Raw genomic sequence first — 25,218 nt, 5'->3', positions numbered from 1 at the left:
AAGGGTATCAAGGCCGCTGGGGCCTGGGAGAAGCAGAGACCAGGGGACTCTTTCCTGGGAAGTGAAGCAAAGGTCCTTTCTCTCTGGAAGGCTGAGAAAAAGAGAATAAGCTTTTATCTCTGGCACAAATAAACATAAAAAGAAAACAAATGGAACATCTTTTTAAAATTCAGGTAAGATTAGGCTTGCTTGTTATACTGGTTTAAGAAAGTTTTCCAAACAGCCCTTCTCGCACAGCTGTGTGTGTCTTGCTGTTTGGCCCCCCTGATTGGCCACACAGCTGGAGAGGGTCCCGTCCTGTACCTCCGCACCGTGTGCACCACACATACCCCTCTGCTTCCTCCTCCTCTTCCCCAGCCAGTGCGTGGGTTTCCTGGGAGGACCAACCGGAAATGAGAGAGTATGTGTGAAGGACTTATTGATGTAAGAGAAACAAATCCTTGGGCTGAGGATATGAGTGAGTCCAGTTCTCAGCTCTGTGCTGAACAGCAGTTCTTCTGGGGGCTCTTCTAGCACTGTTTCCTTCTTCCCTTCCTTCCTTCCTTCCTTTTCCTTCCTGCCTTCTCTCTCTCTCCCCAGTCTCTTGCCCTCTCTCCCCCTCCCCTTCTTCCCCCTCTCCCCCTCCCCCACTTCCCCCTCTCCCCGTCACCCCTCTTCCCCGTCACCCCTCTTCCCCGTCACCCCTCTTCTCCGTCACCCCTCTTCTCCCTCTCCCCCTCTCTCCCTCTGCCCTCTCTGTCTCCCAGCATAGCAAGGGACCAGATGACCTGGGCCCTCCATCTGTTACCTGCAGTTTTGACCTGAGTCAAGAAGCTCTTCTAGACACATCATTCAGCAAGGCATCCCCTGGCTCTGAGAAGAAAGCACCCATCTTATCATTTAGATTAGGATGGGTGTTTGGGGATTCCTGAGCTTGGAGTCTTTCCGTCAGTGAACTGACCTGGTCACATGAACAAAGTGATTCCGTAACAGGCAGAGATGTACTTCCTCACCGCCAGTCTCCCCCTCCCCCGGCCCCCTCCCTCTCCACCCCACTGTCCCCCTCCCGCAGTTTTTTGTTTTTTTTGGTTTTTTTTATGGCTGTGTTGGGTCTTCATTGCTGCGTGTGGGCTTTCTCTAGTTGCGGCGAGCAGGGGCTACTCTTCTTTGCGGTGCGCGGGCTTCTCATTGAGGTGGCTTCTCTTGCTGCAGAGCACTGGTTCTAGGCGCCCAGGCTCAGTAGTTGTGGCACATGGGCTTAGTTGCTCCACGGCACGTGGGATCTTCCCAGACCAGGGCTCGAACCCGTGTCCCCTGCATTGGCAGGCGGATTCTTAACCACTGCGCCGCCAGGGAAGCCCCTCCTCCTGCAGTTTTTTCATCCAAAGACACAGAACTGCATTTCCATGTGAGGTCATAGACACATGGCTCTGGTGTGTTGCTTGGCCATTTCATTTCCTGGCTGGCTAGCCGCTCAGAACCTCTTTGGGCTGCTTGGCGGTCTTGAGCTGGTGGTACAGCAGGCGTGAAACATGACGTATGACAGGGTCTGTCCTCACTGCCCGGGAGGTGAGGTGGCTCTGCTCCCCACCTGCCTTCCTCTCGGCTTTGTTGTACGGCCGGCCTCTCCTTTGCGTGGAGCAGCCTTCGACTGAAGGAGGTGCTGTGGGCAAAGCTGAGCCAACATCTATTTACCAATGTTCCTTTGGCGTCTTGTAAACAGTTGAACTGAGAAAGCGAAGGACACAGTTCTCAGTGGAGACGGAAGGGAATTTTAGGAGGGCAGAATGCAGTTACCCAAGGCAGCATCCGGCCAGTCTGCCAGCACAGAAATAGGAAGATATGCGTGTTGGTGGCATTTAATGTGCGTCTGTCTTTGTGTCTAAGGGCTTTTCTCTATCGTGTGTCTCTTGAATATTTGGTTTTGAAGTATTTGATTGAGATTGGCTGTATGACAAATTTGAGTTTTCCTTTTGCTTTAAACAGATTGTTTGCTAGAACTCAGAAGGTTCTTAAAGGCAGCTAGATACACAGTCGAGATATCTTTTACAATTTAGACTCAAGCTGGGCTGAATTTTCATTGTATTTTCCAAAGCACTGGAGCACATGGAGTCTTCTCATTTTAAGGCAAGTTACTTAGTTCAATTAATCTCATGTTTGATTCCTCTCCCTCCTATTTTTCACCCTCTCCCCATCAGTCTACTGGGACCATCCAAGAACAGCACAACAAGAGGTCAGAAAACTACAGTGCACCGTAGCCAGTCTTCCTGGGTTTTAAATAAATAGAAAAGCAAGACATAAAGAAACCTCTCACTCGCATATTGTTTCTTTTTTTTTTTTTTTTTATATTGGAGTATAGTTGATTTACAATGTTGTGTTAGTTTCAGGTGTACAGCAAAGTGATTCAGTTATACATATACATATATCCATTCTTTTTCAGATTCTTTTCTCATATAGGTTACTACAGAATATTGAGTAGAGTTGCCTGTGCTATGTAGTAGGTCCTTATCGATTATCTATTTTATGTATAGTAGTGTGTGTATGTTAATCCCAAACTCCGAATTTATCTGCCCTGCCCTGCTATCCCCTTTGGTAACCATAAGTTTGTTTTCTATGTCTGTGAGTCCGTTTCTGTTTTGTAAATAAGTTCATTTGTATCATTTTTTTAGATTCCACATATATGTGATATCATATGATATTTGTCTTTCTCTGTGTAACTTACTTCACTTAGTAGGATAATCTCTAGGTCCAGCCATGTTGCTGCAAATGACATCATTTTGTTCTTTTTTATGGCTGAGTAATATTCCATTATATCTATATACCACCTCTTCTTTATCCGTTCATCTGTCGATGGACATTTAGGTTGCTTTCGTGTCTTGGCTGTTGTAAATAGTGCTGCAAAGCACTCAGTCTTAACTACAGACCCACTTTGCCTCCAGTTTTCTGTTTTTGAAAGAGAACAATGAAATCGTGACAGTGTGTTGTTTACAGCCATAGCCTCATTTTTCAGCACCTGCCGGGCCAAGCTAATACACTTTACCTGTTCCTCCTCAGGACGCCCATGCTAACCTTTGTGATCCCTCTCCTGCCACCACCGTTTAGATACAGGGCGACCCCCGCCAAGGGGTGGTGCAGAGGATTAGAGACTCATGAGGTCTGTGCGGTAAACGACCCTGAAAAGTTCACGTTACAGAGACTGAGGTGATAAGGCCCTGTCGTAGGTGTCGGGTCTCCGGCAGCTGTGAGGAATACCCCACATCAGCATGGTGACAGGTCACGTGAGGCTTCTAGGAACGTGGCGGCGTCCCTACTAATAAGCGACCTTCTCCAGATTAGTGACCTGAGGGCGCGGGTACCCGCCCTTCTCCATCGTTGCTGCGAATGGCACCCGGGTCTGGGGGCCTTTCTGATGATAACAGTAGCTTGTACGTGTTTCTCAGATGTGTGCCAGAGGGCATCCTGACCCAGGTACTCAGTTTACTCCCCTCCATGCCTCCTCCCAGGTTGCTTCACGTTCACTTCCTGTGCTGTTGGAGGAATATGTCACCTCCTCACCCTGGTCCTTTCCATTCCTTTCCCTTTTCTTAGATCTGAATGAAGAGTCTGAGGGAGGTAAAGAAAAACAGAGCCCTGAATAAAATAAGGGTTTTCTGCCGGTCACTGCACACTGGCCCTGGAATTCTTTCATGAGCTACCAAAGACACAGATTTTCATGAAAGTGTATTAAGGCCCTTTGCAATGCAAGCAGTTGACCCAGTTTTCTTTCTCTCTAAAATGATGGTCAAGTCTATGCTGTCTCATTCTAGTATGGCCAGTCCAGCTCTCTACGGTTGCTGTTTGCCTGGTATATATTTTTCCACCCTTTTACTTTCAACCTGTTTGTGGCTTTGAATCTAAAACGTGTCTCCTATAGACAGTGTACACAGATCTGGTTTCCTTTCGTTCTTTGAACATATATATAATGGCTGCTTTGATGTCTTTGTCTGCTAAGAACAGTGTCTGGGCCGTCTCAAACTGTTTCTGTTGCCTGCTTTCTTTCCTGTGTGTGGATCACGCTTTCTCATTTCTTTGCACATCTCATAATTTGAGAACAACTAGACATTTTATTCTGGACACTGTTCCTCCCTACTCTCCCCCACCAAACCCAGCTGCTTCTTGTTTGCTGATTTGCTTAGTGACTTAGCAAGTGAAGTTTGTTCCCCTACAATATGCTTCTGATGTCACTCCTTAGAGAACACAGCCTCAGGCTGTGAGTGACATTCTTATATTTCCTTTTTTAAACGGCATAATTCTTCCAAATGGCTCTCTTTGAATGCCTTTCTGCCGGATTCCCTGTTCAGTTTCTGGCTGGTCTGTTTCTATTGCTGTCCCACCCAGCCTCCATTAATTTCCAGTTGTTTAATCTATTATTTTTGACCCTGGGCACAAATGGCCACCACAGTCTGATTCTGTTAAAGTCAGACCCCTCCATAGGGAAAGTCTTCAAGGCCATTCATTCCTTGAAGCTTGCTGTGACCCCAGGAACACTCTTCTTATCTCTCTGTTTCTCTGGTTATCTCTGTTAAACTTCTGGGTGGTCTACCATTTTGTTCCTCTTAATGGCCCACCACCAAAATATCTATTGTTTTCCATGGTGCCTTAGGCTTGAACTTCCCCGCACTATGTTCCAAATAAATTCATTCCTCTTAGGGAAAGTTATGGAGCTCTCTGTTCTTGTGACCGCTCTCTCTCTCTCTGTGGGCAGACCCTCTTTGCCACTGCCCTGGAGCTGAGGGCAGGGACAGCAACCTGCTTCGCTTCAGGCAACCCCTGGCCTACAAGAGGGGTGGTGCACCAGGGCAGTAGCACCTGCTCTTCTCAGCTTGCTTCTCTGGGCATAGAACCTCCCCGCAGAAGCAAGATGGGATGAGGGTAGTTGGGCCCAGTATTCTCCGAGGGCTGTGCCTGGGGTGAGCTTCCACCCTCTGAGTACAGGCTGGTTTGAGGAAAGGACTCAACACTTCTTGACCTGCAGTAGAGTTTCTGCAAAACAGGGCCAGGGAGGAAGGATGGTTAGAAAGGCCAGTGGTCTACCCCTCCCTAGGAGAAACCATCGCTATAGTTTGGGAGCTGAAAAGAGCCCCCATCTTCTTGACCACAGCCTCCTGGGGTAGAGCTTCCATTGTGCTGAGCTGGGGGAGAGGAGGAGAGGGGATAGCACAACCTGCTGCTCGTGGCTCACATGTCACAAACTCCTGCTCTTGCTACTGAGATTTAGTCAGTTTTCTTGAGAAAGAAATTTCTTGGGACTTCCCTGGTGGTCCAGTGGTTAAGAACCCGCCTTCCAATGTAGGGGACACGGGTTCGAGCCCTGGTCGGGGAACTAAGGTCCCACAGGCACGGGGCAGCTAAGCCCGCACACGGCAACTACGGAGCCCGTGCACCACAACGAGAGAGAAGCCCACGCCGCAGCGAAAGATCCCGTGTGCCGCAACTAAGACCTGACGCAGCCAAAAAAAAAAAAAGAAAAAAAAAGCAAGCAAGAAATTTCTTTTTCTTTTTTTTTTTTTAAACCCCACATTTGTTTATTTATTTATTTATTTTTGGCTGTGTTGGGTCTTCACTTCCGTGCGAGGGCTTTCTCTAGTTGCGGCGAGCGGGGGCCACTCTTCATCGCGGTGCGCGGGCCTCTCACTATCGCGGCCTCTCTTGCTGCGGAGCACAGGCTCCAGACGCACAGGCTCAGTAGGTGTGGCTCACGGGCCTAGTTGCTCCAGGGCATGTGGGATCTTCCCAGACCAGGGCTCGAACCCGTGTCCCCTGCATTAGCAGGCAGATTCTCAACCACTGCGCCACCAGGGAAGCCCAAGAAATTTCTTTTTCTTTCAAGGATCTTACGATACTTTAACTCAAAAAAGCTCCCCCCCCACCCCCCCACCCCCGCACCAACCCATGGGTGGTGTATTCATGTTGTCGTGTATTTTAGCTCTAACTTGGTTTGGTTTGGTTTGGTTTGAATTTCAGTCCATTGTTATTTTATATAGCATTTATTTAGGTATGCCCATATATTTACCACACCCTTTGCTTATTATTCCTCCTTCTTTCATCTGGGATCATTTCTCCTTTAGTTGGAAGTATATCCAGTAGAACTTCAGTTAGTGAGGGTCTAATGGTGAAAAAGTCTCTTAGCTTTTGTGTGAAAAGTACTTCTTTATTTTGTCCTAGTTTGTGAAATACATTTTTGCTGGATATTCTAGCTTGACGGTTAATTTATCTCAGCACCTTTTACTAACTTCCTTACATTATTACTGTTTAGATGTCAGGTACTGAGATGTCTAATTGTGGTCTTTTGAGGTTTTTTTTTCTCTCTGGTTGTTTTTTAAATCTTCTTTTCTTTGGTGTTCTGCATTTTTTGCTGTGGTGCATCTAATTATGTATTTATTTTCGTTTTTCCTGATTGAAATTCACTGGGACCTTTGAACACGTGGATGTGGGAGAGGATCTTGTATCAGTTATGGAAAATTCTCAGTCATTAACTCTTTACATATTGCCTTTTCCCTGTTCTCCTTTTTCCTTCAGGAACTTCAGCTAGAAATATGTTAGACTAGTCCATGTCCCTTAATCTGTTATCTTTTCTTTCTCAGTTATGTATAATCTCCTCAGGTCTGTCTTCCAGCTCACCAAATTCTCTGTGTGACTGTATCTAATATCCTGTTAAACCTATGTATCCATTGAATTTTATATTTTGATTGTTTTTTCACTTCTAAGACTTTTATTTAATAATTTTATCAGTATACTTGGTCATTTCTTATAATCTTTTTTTTTTCATTTTCCACCCTTTTTAAATTGTGCAAACATGTTAAATATACCTCCATTCTATTGTGTGCTAATAATTCCAATATCTGAAGTTTTGGTGGATCTAAATATGGTGTCTGTCTAACTCTGTCTCTGCTGCTTCTTGGTACTTGTGATTTTTTTTTATTGTGAGCTTAACTATCTTGGAACCTTATTTTTGAGAATTCTTTGCTGAAAATGGGCCTTTTCAAGGTTGACTTAGAGTTGATTCTGCAGGATGCTGGAAGACAGTACAAGCTAGGGACCACTTTAAATTGCTGGCTTGAGCAGTTTTGACCAGTCAGATAAAGTTGGTTTGCAAACTGATGTGAGGGCTAGTTGGTTATATATTATCAGAGGGAAATTCCCCTTGCCATACTCCGCACTAAGTTTTGAGACAGGCAGTTTTCCTTACAGTTTCTGAAGTGAGAGTATATCTTGTTCACTGACTGTTTATTTAGCCTTTTAGTGTTCCAGACTTATTGGGGGGGAAGCCTCTTCTTAGATGCTTTACCTCAAGTGGGCCCTAGGCTTTCTTGTATTTCTTATGTACTGGGAAGCTTTGAGAACTGAAGCTCAAATTTATCTGGTTCACCAAATGCCCTTAAGGGGAAAGCTACCTTCAATGCTCTACTTACTTCTCTGGGTTCCATCTTTCACTTACATCATTGATTTCTGAGTATTTCTTACTAAATGGTCAGTTATTGATGCAATTTAAAAATATTTTTAAAAATATCTTATTAAGCATTTTAGTTTTTTTTCAGTGGGAGAGTCTCTCTGGTAACCTAGACCACCTAACTGCCAGAAACTGAAGTCCCCCCACCCCGCTTTCCCATAGAAAAATACACTTCTGTCTGACGTCAGTCTACATGTGATAGCTCTTACCAGACTGTTGTGCCTGTGAGTAAGGGGTAAAAACTATCCCTAAGGCATGTTCTGATTCTAAGCCAGTAATAAAGGCCTGAAGAGTTTTCACACAATTTTAGGTGACACCAGGGAAGAACTTCTAGAATGGCAGTATGAGGATATCTGTGGACTTTTTCCCAGTGAAAGACCCATAACTGGTGAAACTTATTTAAAAAATCAACCACTTAAAGTCTCTAGAAATTGTCCTAAGCATATACACGAATGGAGAAACATTCTAGCAAATGTTCTGGCAAAGAATAAAGATAATGTTAACTTTGATTCTTGTAAGTTATGTGTGACTTAAAATTTTTATGGTAATACATAAAAGAATACAAATAATAAATATTACCTCCAGATATTAAATATTACCTCCAGTAGTAGAGGGGGAAAATGGAATGTGGAAAAAACCAACAAGTAATCCTAAAGGTAGGCAAGAAAGAAGAGAAAAAATGTAATATAGGCAGGATGTATACCACAAAATTTAAATAGTTCTGCTAAAAGACTATCAAATTATTAGGCTGTATTCTATTTTTGAAAACCTGTTTATATATTGATTATAAGAGATAGAGCTAAAATATAAACAGACAAAAAAAGATGGCAGAAGATATACCATGCAAATAACAAAAGAAGGGCTGGTGCTGCTTTTTTTTAACATCATATAAAACAGACGTCAAGGTAAAACTAGAAATAAAGAGATCACCACAAAAAGTTTATTTCAACAGAAGATACAATGATCTACAAACATCTGTGGAAGTTGTAAAGTAGCTTCAAGAGGTATTCCCCCAAATTTACATATTTACATGGAGTAATTGGCATTACCATAGTGGAGGATTTTCACATGCTTCTCTCAGTAACCCAAGCAGACAAAGAAATGGAACTTAAATGTAAATGCTCCTGATTTTTAAAATTTATTAAGAAGAAATTATGAGTAATTTTATACCAATATAAATTTGAAAACTTCAGTGAAATATACAAATTCCTAGAAAGCTATAACCTTAATAAAACTGATTCAAGAGGAAAGAGAAAAGTGGTTTGGGGTTTTAAAAGAAAATGTCCTCAATTTTTAGAGTTGCATACTGAAGTATGTAGGGATAAGATGGAAGTAGGAAATAGGGTGGTTCTCAAATATTCTAGAATCTGGATATGAGTTTGAAGGAATTTGTCACTATCGTCTCTTTTTTTGTGTGTACTTGAAAAGTTTCATAACACAAAAGGACTATAGAAACATTGACTTGATTATGTATAATTTTATTTTAAAAAGAGAAAGAAAATACGTACACATTATGAGGAGTCAGAAGCTAATGCTGTACATGGGCAGAAATGTGACAAGGTGGGGAATTCATTTTTCAGGCATTTGATCTAGCCTCACCCAGAAGGAATCCCAAGCAAGGTGCATTGCAAGCAATACTGTGTGGTTTCTGAAGGCACAGCAGGAATGAGCTCCATCTGGGCAGGAACATTCCAGCAGGATGGACTGAAGTTCCCGGTCATCCTAGAAGGAAGGATGTTCACATGCTCACAATGATTCCACAGCTAGAAGTGGATCAAGCGCCACTTTTATCAGTGGTCAGAGTTTCGCTTAGCTTTTATGTCTATCACCGGGATAAAGTGAGATAATATATGTGAAAAAAGTCAGCAGACTATCATGCTATACAAATGTAAGATACCTGAAATGTTATTTACATTGTAAGTGTAAAAGGGATTAGGGAGGACAGCAACTTTGGAGAACATTTTAGTATTTCCTCAAAATGGTAAACATAGATTTATCATATGACCCAGCAGTCCCACTCCTAAGTATGTACTCAAGAGAACTGAAGACATATGTCTGCCCAGAGACTTGTGTACAGATGTTCACAGCAGCATTATCCATAATAGCCCCAAAGTGGAAACAATCAAAATGTCCACAACTGATGAATGGATAAACAAAGTGGAGTGTTTCCACACAGTGGAATATTATTCAGCAATAAAAAGGGATAAAGTACTGACACGTGCTACAACGTGGATGAACCTTGAAAACATTTTGCAAAGTGAAAGAAGCCAGGTGCAAAAGATCACATATTTTATGATTCCATTTGTATGAAATATCCAGACTAAGCAAATCCACAGAGACGGAAAGTAGGTCAGTGGTTGGCAGTGTCAAGGGAGAGGGGAGAATGTAGAATGAGTGCTAATGAGTATGGGTTTCTTTAGAGGGTCATAAAAATGTTCTAAACTTAGTGGTGCTGGTTGTACAACTCTGTGACTATACTGAAATCAGTAGATTGTATACTTTCAAGGAGTCAATTTTATAACATGAATTACATCCCAATAAAGCGGTTATTTAAAGGGGGAGGGGGGGAGGGGAAGGAGAGTTCGGACCAAAATGGTTTTATCTCGTATCACTCCCCGCTTCTATAAGCACCACTACCTGGGTCCTGAAGTCGTCTGTCAAACCCAGGAATTTTTTTTTTTTAAGCTTCATTGAGAAAATGCCAAGTCTGAAGCATAAGCAATATGAAAGACAAGAAATGCCATTTTACTCCCCCTTCCCTCCCCTTTTTTTGTGCAAGTCATTTGTTCAGAGGCTTCTAAGGTGGGGCTGATGAAGGACCTGCCACCCAGGAGGTCGGGCCTCCTATCCTGGACTGTCCCCTGCTAACCAGCAATGCACATGTTCGCTGGCTGGCACAACAGAGCTGTGACGCTTTTTTTTCCACCAGATCTCATTGTCACAGTTGCCACAAGGATAATCCCACGTCTTTCACACCAAAACCTAAGCGCAACTCCCAGACTGCCCATGGTTGAAGGCTCCCCGGCTCCGTCTGCTGTGATGGGGACAGACTACTTCCCGGACCAGCTGGCTTTCACTCATCCTGTGCTCTTTCTCTCCCGGGTTCCCTGTCTTTCTTTTGTTTTGCAGTGGCTGCTTCAACCCCCAACTCCACTGCTGGTGCAGCCATGAATTCTCTGACCTCTCTCGGGACTCTGCAAGGGCTGGCAGGAGCCACTGTCGGACTGAATAACATTAACGCACTAGCAGGTACCATCAACAGTGAGTACTTGCTGCTCTGGTGGACAGCCTTCCCCCAAATTCTCCACAGACAGTGGTCAGCCAGAGACGACCTAAAAAGGTTATGTCACGGGGAGAGCTAAAGCTTGGGACGGAGGAGCAGGGGCCCGTGTTTTGACAGGCGTATGCTACCCACCTTTGTTTTGTCTCCAGAAATACCCCACCCTCACCACCCCAAGTCTCTTGTAACGTGTAGACTGTGTATTTAGCCATAGGTCTCTGTGGTTGACAGGTATCTGCAGGTTTCGAGGGCTTTGGTTTGGTTCTAGTGTGGGTCCCTTCTTCTGAGAGGAGGAAGTGTGTTATAAAAGAAAAATCAATGGGCTAGAAATCAGGACGCATGGGGCCAGCTCCCAGTCACCTGCAGGCATCTGAGGCCAATCACTGCCCCCAACTGGACTTCAGGGTCCCATCTGAAAATTGAAAGTTCTGGATCAGATGATCTTAAAGGTCCCCTCCAGCTCTAAAACCCAAAGGTTCATGGCGATTATACAGGAGGAGAAATGAGGCCTTGGAAAGCAGGAAACAAGGCTGAGTGGCGAGGAGCCGCCCCTGCAGGAACCGCCTAGAGTCTTTATCAAGCCCCCGGAGTCAGGGGTCACCCTACTGCAGTGCATCTCCTAAGGGCCCCGTTCCACTAACGCAGGTTGAAGCAGAGTGAGGCAAATTGCTTACAGAATTACTTAGCTCTGAAACATACAGACTCACCAAAGAACTCTAAGTTCTGTCTACACAGCCTACCCATTTCCGGCATTCTAGATCTATGGGGAGAATAGTACCCGGCCAGAGGATGAGTCATATTTGAGGCTCGAGCTTAGCCTTGGCTCCTCCAATTGGGAAAGGTCCTCGGTCCACAGAAGGGACACCTCAGTTGCCTTTCCCTCAGCTTGGGCTCGCACCCCTACCCCGTGCCTGAGAATAGCCACATCCAGAAGGACCATGACAGCCTGACTCGGGGACCTAATTACCTACCAGGCAACCCAGCCTCTGCCCATTTTAAGCATTAAGAAAAGGGTCCTTGGCAAGTTGCCTTATTTTAAGCCATGATTGACTAAGTGTACAGTTTTTAAAGGGTGATCAAGCAGTACAGTTTTTTTAAAAGCCAAAAAAAAAAAACAAAACACCCCAATAATTCTATATCTTCAAATCCCAAAAGAATACCTTGCAATTTGTTTGGTAAGGAAGCACTTAGAGCTCATCCAAATGAAGACTAACTTTTATAATCCAGATAAGAGGATAAGTCATACATTTAGAGGTAGGAAATGTGTTCAGGTTTTATTAAATCCTTTTATTCCAATGCTTTGGGGAAAGCAGTCATAACCTTGGACTGAGTTTTATCTGACCAAAGGCCAAAAAGAGCAGACAAGAAAAAGCTTTCTTTCCTTCCCGACCAGATAGCTGTTGATTAGCCAGCACGTGTTGAATGAAGTGGTGGCCGCGTGACAGCAGAATGTTTTACTCCAGTGAAGCTGCCTCCAGCTGCCCTCCTGCCAGCAGCCCTCATGGCCTTGCCTCCTGTTTCTGACCTTGTTCTGCAGACGCTCCAACTCACTTGTCCTTCCCCTCGGTTGCAGACGTGTGTTTGCACACATCCCTTCATGCTGCTTCTCTTGCCCCAGGACCTAGTTCCCCTAAAACAAGGAATTTGATTTGATCGCCTGCCTGTCCTTGGTCTGCACAGTAACAGGCCAGTGGGAATGGCTGTCCTCCTCAGCACGTGCTCATGACTGCTGTGTGTTGTCTGTGTGGTCCCGCCTCTCTCCATCCTGTTCTGTTGTCCTTTGCGGGGATTTTCCCATCGTTTTCGTGAGCGACTGGAGAGGGACTGTGTCGAATGGCAGAGAGACTGTGAGTAGTTCCTGTGTGGGACCTGTGTTATTCCACTTTTGCTCCTGGCAAGAAAAACAGCCTTAAATTGTCTTGTTTTTTAAATTCTTTGCCATTGGGTTAATGTAAGTACATATAGGTCGTGGGAAATTAAGACTGTTTCTAGTTTCAAATAACCCCTACTAGACAGTATGAACTAGAAAAATGTTTAATCAAACCAAAAGTCATGCACAAAGAAAAATACATTCCTTCTGATTGGGTAAATTACTATCAGAGCTATTTAACAATCCCGGCACCGGCTTGGAGCTAAGATTTGCTTTCTCAAATACCGAGAGAAAACCTTCTAATATAGAGTGTCCTCTTTCAGACCGTTCTTCCTTAACAGACATGATGAGGCTACCTGTCCTACTGGATAAGAAGGCAGTCAACAAACGGTTACCTGGACAGAGGCAGCTTGACAAATAGTTGGCCACACACAGCTTCCATATCATCACCATTTCCTCCCCCACTCCACCCAGGAGCCATTACTTGCTACCGTTAAGGAGAGTTTTCTGATTTTCTGAGTAAAGCCACCTCTTTTCCATGGACGAAGGCGCCATGGAGAAAGTAGGTAGATGGAATCCAGTTAATTCCCAAACTCATCCCGGGAGAATTTGACTACCTTCCCTGCCAGAGGGCCTCTCAGCTCCCCACAAGATAAAGCTTCGGATGGTAGACAAGTAGCTGAACCAGACTGTTTGAGCTTCATACCCTTGTTCTTCCTAATACACTCATAGAAGGAGGGACTAAAAAAAGGACAGCGCTCTAAAGCTAAGAGCGGAAATCAGCAAGATCACACGGAAGGAATGTGGGCAATTCACTAACAGAGCTTTCCCTCCTGGATTTCTTGAGGGTTCTCCAGGCAGGTTTCATATACTAATAGCTGAACGAAGACGAAGAAAATATTTTTTGCAGTTATATCCACCCAGGAATCTGTATCTGATTTTGTGCTTAAATGTATGTCAAGTGACATCCTTATTTTTCCTTTTTTAAATGAGCTAATTCTTCCAAACGGCTTACCGTAGAGTGTTTAAAGTTATGATTATCTGCATATCACCAGCCACAAATGCCTGGTGAATAGTGTTTATGGAAATATTTTATGTAAAGGAGAGAAAAGATGCGATGCTTTGGGCATAGTGTTGCGGTGGCTTGTCACCCTTGGTATGCCTTGTGAAATCACTGTTTTAATCTGTATTATTGGAATATATAAAGATACATGTAGTTAGGTACATACACAAGCACATACAACGTCACATACACTTGTGACCATATTATTAATACAGGCATGAGTACAAGTGCCACTAATTGTACATATTCATATTCATCTACCCTGATTTTAGACATTTCTTACCTAAGTCCTCATTATCAGCTTGCAGCTTAGAAGGATATATCCCATCTATACCAAAGAAAATTTATCCCAGCAAATAGATACAAATCTATGAGAATATATGAATACATTCCTCACTTTTGCCCTTTCTTTATTTGGTATAAAGCCTGGCCGAGGGGTGTGCAGATAACTGTGGTTGGCTTGTGGCACTCCGCCTCCGACTCTGCTTTTCAGCACCATCTTCATGCTGGCCACGCCAGATGTTCATGCTCATCTTTATGGGTGGGTCCTTCTAGGTCATTTTCACAGGTTTACTCGGTAATCTCACAGCTCCCCGGGACTCCGTCAGGGAGGACCTGGGAGAGCGGTTAAGTTAAAGCACGTGGTAGTCTGGACACGCGCTAACTTCATTGCTAGACTATTTGCAAAGACCTTCCCTCCCTCGTTGAGGTTTGCCACACCTGTCCTTTTGTTCCAGCCTTCCTCACCCAAATAGCATGCATGGGAGTCTAGATGAAATTGGGATGAAATGATCAATCCATTTGGCCTTTTCGAAGAAAGCCCTGTTCTTTTAAGGGGAAGCATTTTATTCAGCTAACCTTCTTCAAACCTCTGTTTCGATTGTCCAAAGTGTTTAGATGGAATCAAATACCAGCAGCTGAATTGACAAATGTTATCTTCAGTATAATGACTATTTAATACAGAATGACATTAGATCATTGATAGGAATAACTCTCAAAAGTTGAAATCTTCCTTTGATGGTTTTTCAGATTCTACCTGGTAATCAATCACCTGTTCTACCTTGGCCGTGGTAAACACACACCTCAGAAAAAATTAGAATAGACTCCTTCATAATAAGAAACTTCAAGCAACGTCAGCAGGACCTCTGCTGGCCACCACCTTTTGAGCTTAGTTGGTATCGGCTAGAACTGCTTGAAATCACTTTTTCAGGAAGCTGGCTTTCCATGTTCATGGCCCCCAGGCTTTCCTTGACACTCCAGCCCCACCCCAAACGTCACCCAAGGCCCATTTCTGTCCCCGCAAGCCCCCCAGGGAGAACACCAGACCTGAGGCTCCATGAGATTCCTCTGCTGTTAGGCCGTGCTCTCATTCCTATCTCGTGTGTAGTCCTTTTCATACAAGAGATGAAGGTGTCAGAAGAACAGAAGCATGGCGGGGTAAGCACACCCCCCGCCCCTGTGTCCTGTGGGTGGGGGTGCTGAGGTGATGCTGGGGTTTGATTCCTCTGTGTAATTTCTAAGCACCCTCATCTTAGTTGTCCTCTATTCTCATTAGACTTCTTACAGTTTTTTTCAGTTAACCATCTTTGCTATTTTAACATCCTTAATAGCCCTAATTCCTTCAAGATTTTCATTAATGTTTTCACTAAGTTCTTCCCATAAACAGATCTTTTAAAAAAAAAAAGTCTTCATCATAAAGGGAACTCAAGGCAATTATGATGTCACCTCTTCCATTTCCTGAGTTTATAGAAAAGTTCACACTCTATAAAATATTACTTGTTTTGACTCAGTATTCAGGGAAAAAGTGACACAGTCAACAACCATCATAGAGCAAAAGAGCAGCCAGGAGACAAGGAAAAAAGTCAAAACAGTGTGCTGGCCGTCATGCAGTTCACATGGGTTAATAGCCAGGATCCAGCTTTTCAGACACGGGGTCACTTCAGTTGGCATGGGGTGCTCTCATTGGCGGAAACCCCAGTCCCACGGGCACTGATTGATATTCAGGCGTGTGCGTGTGTGTGTGTCTGTCTGTCTGTCTGTCTGTGTGTGCGTCTGTTTGCTGCTGAGAACAGCCCCATCCCGTTTCTAGCCTTTCATACTGAACAAGCAGCTTCAGGTAGCTACACCGAGGGGAGGGAGCCGCGTTTTCCCCACACCTTCATTCTTCATCATCAGCGAGGCTCCCCTCAGGTCCTCGTCCCTGACAGCGTCCTTCAGCTGTTGAGCAAGCCCGTCAATGGAACTGGTGATTCACTTGTTTATTGAGTACAGAGCTCATGCTCTCTGCCGTTTCCTCATCAGATAGCTTAAGGGAGAGGAGTTTCAATCCTGTCCTTCCCCCTCGAACCCTGGGGCCATCCCACGGCTCCTCAAAGAGCCCAGTAAGTGGGTTACGTGCACAGATGTCACAGGCCTCTGCCACTAGTGCTTTTTTACATGCTCTCAAGCTGTAAGCGGCAGAAGGCTTCTAGTTCAGAAAGAACCCCAGCCCTTGCCAGCAGCGCGCTGCTGGAGCGCAGATGCACTGGCCCCCTGGGGTGCCTCGGTGAATTCCGTCACCGGCCTGGGGGGTGAGGCTTACAGATGCTCAGGGGTTTGCGGTGGTCGTCTGTGTGTCTGCCATTATTACAGTTTGTCACTTCATGGTTTTGTCTGTAAGTTCCTGTTGCTGTAATTGCTGTGCTCGCTGCATGCACTTGCTGTCGTACTTGTGTCAAATGATTCTCTAACTTCCTTTGGAAAGCACTAATGAAAAGTGCTGTTTCTCTTCTCTATTGTTGGGTTTTTTGTAAAGTTGCTCAAATGCTCTCAGGTATGGCGGCTCTGAATGGAGGACTTGGCGCCACGGGCTTGACGAATGGCACGGCGGGCACCATGGACGCCCTCACCCAGGCCTACTCAGGGATCCAGCAGTACGCGGCCGCGGCGCTGCCCACGTTGTACAGCCAGAGCCTGCTGCAGCAGCAGAGCGCGGCCGGCAGCCAGAAGGAAGGTAGGTGCCCGGGCCCGGGCCGGAGGGCGGCGCTCGCGCCCAGAGCAGAGCTCCAGGGAACTTCCACGAGCCACTGTCCTAAGAGAAAGCAGTTGTTTTCTTTCTCCTACTCGTGTTTGTTTGGGTTTTCTTAAAGGAATCTGACAGGCCCTTCCAGTCTTCTTTCCTGTCGTATTTAGCTTTACTGTTCCTCTCCCTGTTCAGGTGGACTCCTCACCCTCTGTGCGCCATACGCAATTACCTAGCGATTGCTGCCATCAAAAAATTGCCGGGAGCCCCCTCTCCCGAATCAGCAGGGCCGCCTCTCGTTTCTCCCGTTCAACACAGACTCCTCGTTAGAGGAAGGGGTGGGTCGATGCAGCCCCCTGTGGGCTCGGCCCAGCTTTCCTGCAGTCCACATCCCCCGTGATGGTGGAGTTGCCTCTTAGTCCGCGACGGTTTCCAGGTTAATGAAAAAATCCACTCTTAGGATTGACTCAGTCTCGGTTTAATCAGGGGTCTTCTGGGGAAGCAAATAAGTGATTGATTGCCTTGCTTCTCTGCCGGTAAGGCAAAATAAACATCAGGAAGTGAATGCTAAGAATAAATGAAAGCTAATTATAAAGCAGTTAATGAGCTGGCCCGAATAGGGAGGGCTTGTCTCTTTCTTTCCTCCTTGACTGAAGTTGCTTTTAAAGCAGAATCTGCACTGTGATATTTATTCTCTTTCTGACTTGTTTTGAACACAAGAAAGGAAGTTAGAATAGGGAAGTACTGCTGAAGATGTTTTTAAAATTTCTTTCCCTTCCCCTATATCCTCACCCCATAGTTCCAGACTGGTTTTTGTCTGAATATTTTGACTTTAAACATGGTGTCCTATAAGAAATAGAAGGGTTTTTCTTTTTAAGTTAGGAATTGTAAAAGGGACACAGCTTTAAAGATACTCATGTGTTTTTGTTTTTGTTTTTTAAAGAAAGATATTTTTCTGTTTATATATAACAGCATTAAAAATGGAAGATAGTTGAAAATCTGAGTTTCATTCTTTCAACTTTCTCTTTCCTCTCAGCTGTGACTGTTATTGATTTTTTTTAAAACTTGCACAACTGTTCAGACAACTGTGTTTTCCCCGGGCGTGTGGCGACCCCATGTCATAAATACCTCGCCTTCCCAAAGGAAAGCCTGTATTGAGGTCCCTGTGTCTGAGGTCTGACTACCATGGTGACAGATGAGGGTGGTAGGAGGGAGCCTGTCAGATAACCGTGTCCTCAGGAGAGACCATAAAAGCCAGTTCCCCCACGTGCGTCTTAGAGAGTGTTGGTCCCTTCTCCCTCACCCAGCAGGGCCTCACAGCAAACCGTATAACCTGGGTCACTGAGAAAACATCTGTCACCAGCAGACTCGAAAGTCAGTAGCTTAAGGAGAAGGTCTGGGCCCGGAAGTTGCTTCACACCAGCTCACTGCCCTAAATTTCTATGCCTTGGGTTTTAGGCACTGCTTGTGCAATAATTAATCCTCTGGGATTAATGTAAAATAGTTCAAAATAAATACTGCCCGCTCCAGATTATTTATATTTAGCTATGTGGGCTACCAGCAGCATGGATTAGTGCTTGATGGTGTTTCAGGTTTGTTCAGGTCTTTTTAAATCATCTTCCATCTTCTCATCACCTTCTTCTCACCCTGGTAACCTGTGCTCAAGAAATTTAAACCGTCTTAACATTAGCTTAACTAAAACATAATTTGAAAGGCAGGTCATACTGAGAAGCAAAGGAAAGACCCCATGATGAATTCCACTACTAAGTAAGAGTTTTAGATTTTCTACTCCATAGTTCTGTTCTTTAATCAAGAGAGTTGAGTCAATTTGATGTATTTAGTCGTGTACCCTGCTATATATTTTCCGACTGGAAAGTGAACCAGTCTGGCCTTGTAAAGAAATGGTTTTAATATTTTCCCCAGCTAAATCTTCTGAAGGGTTATGGCACCCCTACAGATCTAAATTCAGGCAAGCTGACCATGTTTCCTGCCATTCCTAAATATCCTCTGAGCTCTTTCACACCCTTCCCATCTCCCTCTGTTTGCAGGAGGCATGTCACACACACAGAATTAGGTAGAGCCTCCAGATCCCAACTGGCGGTCTGATACAGACACCCCCAGTGCTTTCTGCTATATCAGGTGCCCTATGAGAAATCGGAACATGAACACCCAGCCAACTGGGACCAAAGATACAACTGAACGAGCTCTAGCAAGTTAGTCACGTATACTAGAGGTCTGAGGAACGTGTGGTTGGTCAGCAGGTTTTTACTGAAGGGAGACGGAAGGAAGATACCTAGGTTGAACCCTCAAAAAATTGTTTCTTTACCCTTGGTGTCTACGGCAGTAGCCTCCTTCACTGAATATTAAGAGGTTTTCCATACCAAGTCACTTTTTTCTCATTTTAGTGTTAATGACTTTGGCAGTTTGCAAAATCCAAGTATTTCTTGGTGATGAGGAAAAAGACAGCCTCCTTGGGTTTACCTTCTTCCCGTTTTCTTAGTCCCCTATCTGGCCTGGATACGTTCAGAATGCACTGCATTCGAGAAGGCCAGGACTATCCAGGCATAGCCAGTAATCTGTCATAGTGCATTAAAATTGCATTTTCCCCCCAGGCTTCAGGAGGTGAGATGACTTCACAATTCCGATTGGGCCCCATTAATCCTCATTTGTGCATTTGGACCTTCTATTTAGAAGGCATATCCAGTCTGGGCAGTACCAGATCTGCCTGATAGACAAACTGCAGGGGACACACATGCGTAGTGGCCCTCAGAACACCCACCTCCAGTGTTGTGGTTTTGCATCTATTTATATTAAGTTTTGACTTTTTAAGAGTTTTTTTTTTTTTTTTAAACAAAGAAACATCGGGGGACCTAACCCTGTAATTGTGCCCCTTTACATACAAACTGTGTCTCTTGCACTGGAACATGGCTATGCCCCTGGAAATTGTGAGCAATACAGAAAATTAAAGTGGCCATGTTAACACTTAAATAAGAAAGAAATGCTTCATCTCTGTGGCTTCAGGAATTTGCCTCAAGAAGATTTCCTTGTGAAAAGTCCCATTCATTAGAATACTTTTTTCTTTTATGATTGTTTGTGTGTGTGGCAAGAAATTTGGTTTGACTTTTCTTTGCAAAGATGTTTATCCCTTTTATTTTTACGAAGTTCTTTCTACCCCAGTTCTCTTTCTCTTCGGCCCATACAAACAGACACTCTCCCCCCAGCCCCTGGGAACCCAGGGCACCTTGTCCCCTGGGGCTTCCCAGTGGAGCAGGCAGTCCTGGTTCCTCTCCTGTGAAAGTCAGTCAAGGTCCCGGGAACTTCGCCAGTTTTATGAGCTCCCTTCCCTCCCAGACACCATGCCCAGAACATCCTAGAGGCATCCAGCCCTGAGGCCTCCCCAGAACCATCTGGGGAAGGATCTGCAACTCCCCCAAGCACCCTCTGACCTGGAAAGCATTCTCGCCTGTGACATATTAGAAGGTGATTACCTGCTGTAATCATTGGGATTCCCTCCTTTCTGCTTCCTTTAAGCTGCAGCTAGTTCTTCTGCAGGTGGCTGGAGAGATGGGAGAATGAAATGGAAAGGAACTTAAGACTGTCCGGTGTAGCTAAGATCGCCCCTACTCTGTCCTTGTTCCTTGTATTTCTGGAAGTGATGGTGAAGAGCGAAGAACCAGGCTTCGCTTAGTCTCTGACCAGCTTGTGCACCTCAGGCGCTCAATTTGCAAGGCTAATTCCCAGTGGTGTAATTCCGAGCACAGTTGTGAAACTCTAGCACCTACTTTTTCCTGCCTTGACTCATTGCCAGTCATTTCTAAGAAAGATGATTATTAGACTGTGTGTTAAGAGATCTGCCAAATCAGAACTGGATGGATAATTAGGTAAATGATTGAGAAATCCAAGCAGCATTACTGCTACATTCATTACTTCTAAATTGCTGCAATTTGCTTAGAATACACAGGACACTGTATCCAAGAGAGAATATATACTATGTACTATAAAACATGGCCACGTGGGGAAAACCCACGCCTGCATTCTCCTGCCCCACTCTACCCCTCGTCTGCCGCCTTCACGCCCAGGAAGACTGAAGATACGTGCTCACGCGCAGTAAGCAAATGTGACCCACAGATTATCGATGAAAAGGAAGCCATTCTTAACTGGTGTCTCTTTGGAAGTCAGGAAAATGTGAAGGACGACTCCTGTCCTAAAAGACATACCAGCACTGGACTTGTATCCATCTCTTTCCGTATGAGAGAAAGCCACGTGCTTAGCCCATCTGTTGTTAAAGCATTCCTAAGAAGAGGCTTTGGGAATTAAGAAGTGCAGAATACCTTACTCTGATTTTTTTTTTTTTCCCTCTTTAGGTCCAGAGGGTGCAAACCTCTTTATTTACCACCTTCCACAGGAGTTTGGAGACCAGGACATCCTGCAGATGTTCATGCCTTTTGGAAATGTTATCTCTGCTAAAGTCTTCATTGACAAACAGACCAATCTGAGCAAGTGCTTTGGTATGCAAAAGAAACCCAGCTAGAATACACAGTGCACTGCCAGTAAGGAGTCATGGGAAGGAACACATAATGGCCAGTATTTTAGACGCCAGGATAGGGCCTTCAGTGTGTGTGGCGGTTCCAGGCTGTCTGGATCCATGTAAGCAGGCTGGGCCAAGTCATCTCATCAAAGAGAGAGAAAAGACCTGGGAAAAAGGAAAGATCTGGGAAATTAAATGTCCATATAGTAGGTAATGCTCGATACTGTACTCAAGGGTCTTACTACCTATAACTTAATCCCCTTTCATTGTTGACCAGCAGCAGTCTCTTCGGGCCCCCCAGTTTGAACCACAGGCTTCACCGGATGGAAGTAATTTACAGACTGTAGTGTAGTTGAGACTCCTGACACAGGATGCCACTGCAGACACTTTGCCGCAAACTCCATACCCTTCCAGGTCCACTGGGACTCAGACCCTGTGGGTGTAGGCAGCACACTGTATTGGGGGCTTATTGTTCAGCATCTGGATGTACATAAAAACACACTAATCAACGCGCACTCCTTCACAGTAGGGGTGTGCTCAGGCCACGCCCAACATTGCAGCTCCGCGAGCCCAGGGGACGGTGGCTGGTTTAGCTCATGGTGACATGAAGTGCTGCGGTGTGCTGGGATGCTGGGATCTGCAGTGGCTGCCTGAGTGGGTGGAGAGCACGGGAGATGCAGGTGTTCTCAGAACACTGGACATCCCAGCTCCTCGGTGGCCCGAGCTGTCACGGTCTCCTTCGTCAGGCAGCCTGGACTCTGGCTCCCTGGGCTGTTTTTGCTCCCTGAGAGAGTATGGCAGGCTCACTGCATGCCCTAGTGTTTTACAGAGGAGGAGAACATTCATTAAATCTAGTTCTTGTTTTATTTTTTGAACCCTTGTGTTCCCCAAGGTAGTTTAGAGGCTAGAATGTTCAGAGTATATATTTCTCACTTGGCAAGTTCTGGCCCAGTTTGAGATGTAACATTTGCTTTAATCACTCCTCCGATTTAATGACTCACATTGGTCATAGGTGCTAAGAGTAGCACAAAACAAAGGAGAACAGATGTGGGCAGAGGAAAACAAATAGAAGTGTGCACGGTGAAAAGGAAAGCATCAAAGGAAAGGTGAGGACGGCTCTTGCAGAGGCACAAACTCTGACTTGGCGCTCAGCTGACCGGCGATGGGCGGCCAGTCTAAGGAGGAGAGTGCTCTGGCTTCTGAAACTCCACTCGCGGAACGTCCTTCTGATTTCTGTGCTGTCACCCAGGAAGGTCTGAAGCCTCTGTTGTTGGGGGAATTTTAGCGTGTCAGCCATTTCAAGTCACTATTTTTATCCAAGTGGAAAGGCTGTTAGCCTGAACCCATTACAGGTATATAAACGCCCTTGTAATGGTTCATGAGAGAGTGAAATGGAAAGTAAGTTGTTATACAGGGTGTGTGCACGTCTCAGTAAGAGCTCCCCATTGGGAGCTTCCCTGAACAAGGCTTCAAGCCAGACATTTACAGTCCTCATCGCTAAACAATGTCCTGAGCTTATTTGGAGATTAGAAAAAGGATTGTAGTTCATGGTTTGATTTTGAGAAAATATTTAATGTCTTGAAAAGAGATTATATCAGCCCCCAAACTACTTAACCACTGTGTTCATAATAATGCATCAGACAATTGTATTTAGTGTTATGCACTATGTTTTTTCAGTTTTTATTAAAAAGCTGTAACATCCCATAGGTAGGTGTCTCGGTCAGACAGCCTAACTTCTTGGGGTCCCAGGTTTGCTAGTCATAACATGGTACCCCATTCTTCAGCCTAAGCTCTTGGCCAGGTTTTGTTATCCACTTTGCCCTTGACCCATTTCCATTCTTCAATCATCTTGCTACCTCTGGATAAGACCTAGGAGGAAAGGAGAAAATCAGCAAAAATCTTAGATTCAAGATCACATTTATTGGGAATTTAAATTTAATAAAAATTTAAACCACCATTTTGCATACAGGCAGCCTATGAGAAGCTATTCTGCTTATACTGTATGCCTATTTTTATCAGCTGAGAACTCTGCTAAAGGTATATTTATGTCCCTTTCTTCCTCCTCTAATTTGTAAAGGAATGTTCTCCTTGGCTTTATACTTTAATAGTAGAAAGATGGAGAACTTGGTATAAGACCTTCTGAACAGTGGATGGTCAGAGCTGAAATCCAATCAGTATAACTTCCTTTCAACAACAAAAGTAAGTAGGGACAATACTTTTGCACTAGCATTAACTAAAGAAACTTTTGCATGTAACCCCCACCCCCAGTGCTGAAACAAAACTATGTGGTCAGAATTCTGTTGCTGGGTTTTGGCAGAGCCTGGGTGGTCGTCAGAGGCGTCTGAGTGTTGGCACAGAGAAAGGTGGTGGGAAGTATGTCAGGATGGCTGTGAAGCCCTGAGCTGTTTTAGACTGTTTATTCTCCAGGACAGCCGGGGATACAAGGTAGCAATTTCCATTCCGCTGAATTCACTGGAGCTTTGAAAATGGAAGTTGAGATAAGGAGAACGGCACAGCATTTCCCCTGGGCCCCTAGGTTCCTCTCAGTAACAGCTCCAAGTGGTAAAAACCAAGTAGAAATTTATTCGCGCTAACTCACCAGCTGAGCCCGTCCTGCATACATGGAGAACCTGGGATGGAAACCGTCAGGGTCTTGGGCAGCATACCGGTTATCCAGCCCTTCCCTTAATCATCCTGCTTTTAAACCTCGCCTGGTTGGGGCATGTGAGCCTCTGGGGGCCCTTGGAGACCTAGAATATTTATACCACTGCTTCTAGGAGCAGCACTTACTGATGTACTGGAGGCTCTTTCCGGATTCTAAGGGACTTGAAACACAAACAGGTTTGACTGAAATCAGTAAACAGACTAAATTGACTCAATGTTTGAGATTTTTAGCTTTCTGCGGAGGGGTTTTGTTCTCCTGATAGCAAGTTACCGGTCCAGCCAGCTTCTCCACTGCTTCTGAGTGGATGTTTCCAGTGTTGCCCCTAAAACGTGACCTGCAGTCCGTGAACTGAGTAGAGCTGACCCGAGGCCGCAGGCTGGGCACGTGTCACTTAGCATCTGCAGCCACGCTCCTTTGCTCCCCTGCCTCTCCATCTTGATTCCCGCCCTCCTTCCGCTTGTGTCTTCCAGGTTTTGTTAGCTACGACAATCCCGTGTCTGCGCAAGCTGCTATCCAGGCTATGAATGGCTTTCAGATTGGCATGAAACGCTTGAAGGTCCAGCTGAAGCGCTCCAAAAACGACAGCAAACCTTACTGATCCTAACCCCAGAGGCTCCCTGCTCTTATTTTAGCTTTCTTAGGGTAAGTCCCACGAGCCAGCCTGGGCTCAACAGGAAAGGCAGAGGAGGACCACATTGCCAACTTTTACCAAGAGAGACGGTTATTTTTACAATAAGGCCTCCATTACCCCCTCCCGGCCCCCTACCCAGTTCGCCATAAACTCGGCTACCTTGTTTCTATCGAGTAAACTCCTCCTCCACTTGTGCCACTGTATTCTCCTTTGTTTTGCAATTTTGAATCTCCTTTTACCTTTTTTGTTTTTTGTTTTTTGCTTTTTTAAAGAAAAACACATACACAATAAATGACATCTTAAGAACTTAAAAGGCAAAGAAAGGCTAACGTGCAATTCTAACTCTGAGACTCACCCCCTTTCCCCCTCCCCCACCCCGTGCCCCAGAGCACTGCCTGGAGAATTCACCCCTCCTGCCCGCGCCCACCCCGCAGAGGGGCGCCAGCTGTTCATTGAGGGTAAGGCGGTGGCCTAGCGCGAGAGAAAAGCCAGGAGAAGCACTTAAAAACAATACAAAATGTCTTTCCACTACATTTGGTTTGTTTTAATAAGTAGGATTTTATTTTAGGGTTCAAAGAAACATGACATTTATTGGTCAGATTATTACACTGGTTGTCTATTTTGTTATTGTTTTATTTTAGTTTTTAGAAAGGATTAATGTAAAAAAAGATTTAGAGATCTGTTTCTTAAAGCTACAGGGTTTAAAAATTAA

The 25,218-nt window shown here is 44.9% G+C and overlaps 1 protein-coding gene across 6 annotated transcripts in view; it reads left to right on the top strand.

The window, feature by feature from the left end:
• The window catches only part of CELF2 (CUGBP Elav-like family member 2), a 528,392-nt gene that overhangs the window by 498,294 nt on the left and 4,880 nt on the right, over positions 1–25,218 (top strand). For 2 of the 6 annotated variants that reach the window (XM_059912093.1, XM_059912096.1), the window contains 4 exons: positions 10,598–10,717; positions 16,476–16,673; positions 21,047–21,190; positions 24,346–24,517. In XM_059912093.1, coding sequence (XP_059768076.1) covers positions 10,598–10,717; positions 16,476–16,673; positions 21,047–21,190; positions 24,346–24,473 — 590 coding nt within the window. In that variant the 3' untranslated portion in view covers positions 24,474–24,517. Of the gene's footprint in view, positions 1–10,597; positions 10,730–16,475; positions 16,674–21,046; positions 21,191–24,345; positions 24,518–25,218 lie in introns of all 6 variants that reach the window. The other 4 variants (XM_059912095.1, XM_059912098.1, XM_059912097.1 and 1 more) reach the window with 2 other exon arrangements.

The sequence above is a fragment of the Balaenoptera ricei genome, chromosome 2 (genome assembly GCF_028023285.1).
Source record: "Balaenoptera ricei isolate mBalRic1 chromosome 2, mBalRic1.hap2, whole genome shotgun sequence".
Classification (NCBI taxonomy): Eukaryota; Metazoa; Chordata; class Mammalia; order Artiodactyla; family Balaenopteridae; genus Balaenoptera; species Balaenoptera ricei.
Note: the sequence above shows the minus strand (reverse complement) of the source record. Positions and strands in the feature narration are given on the sequence as shown.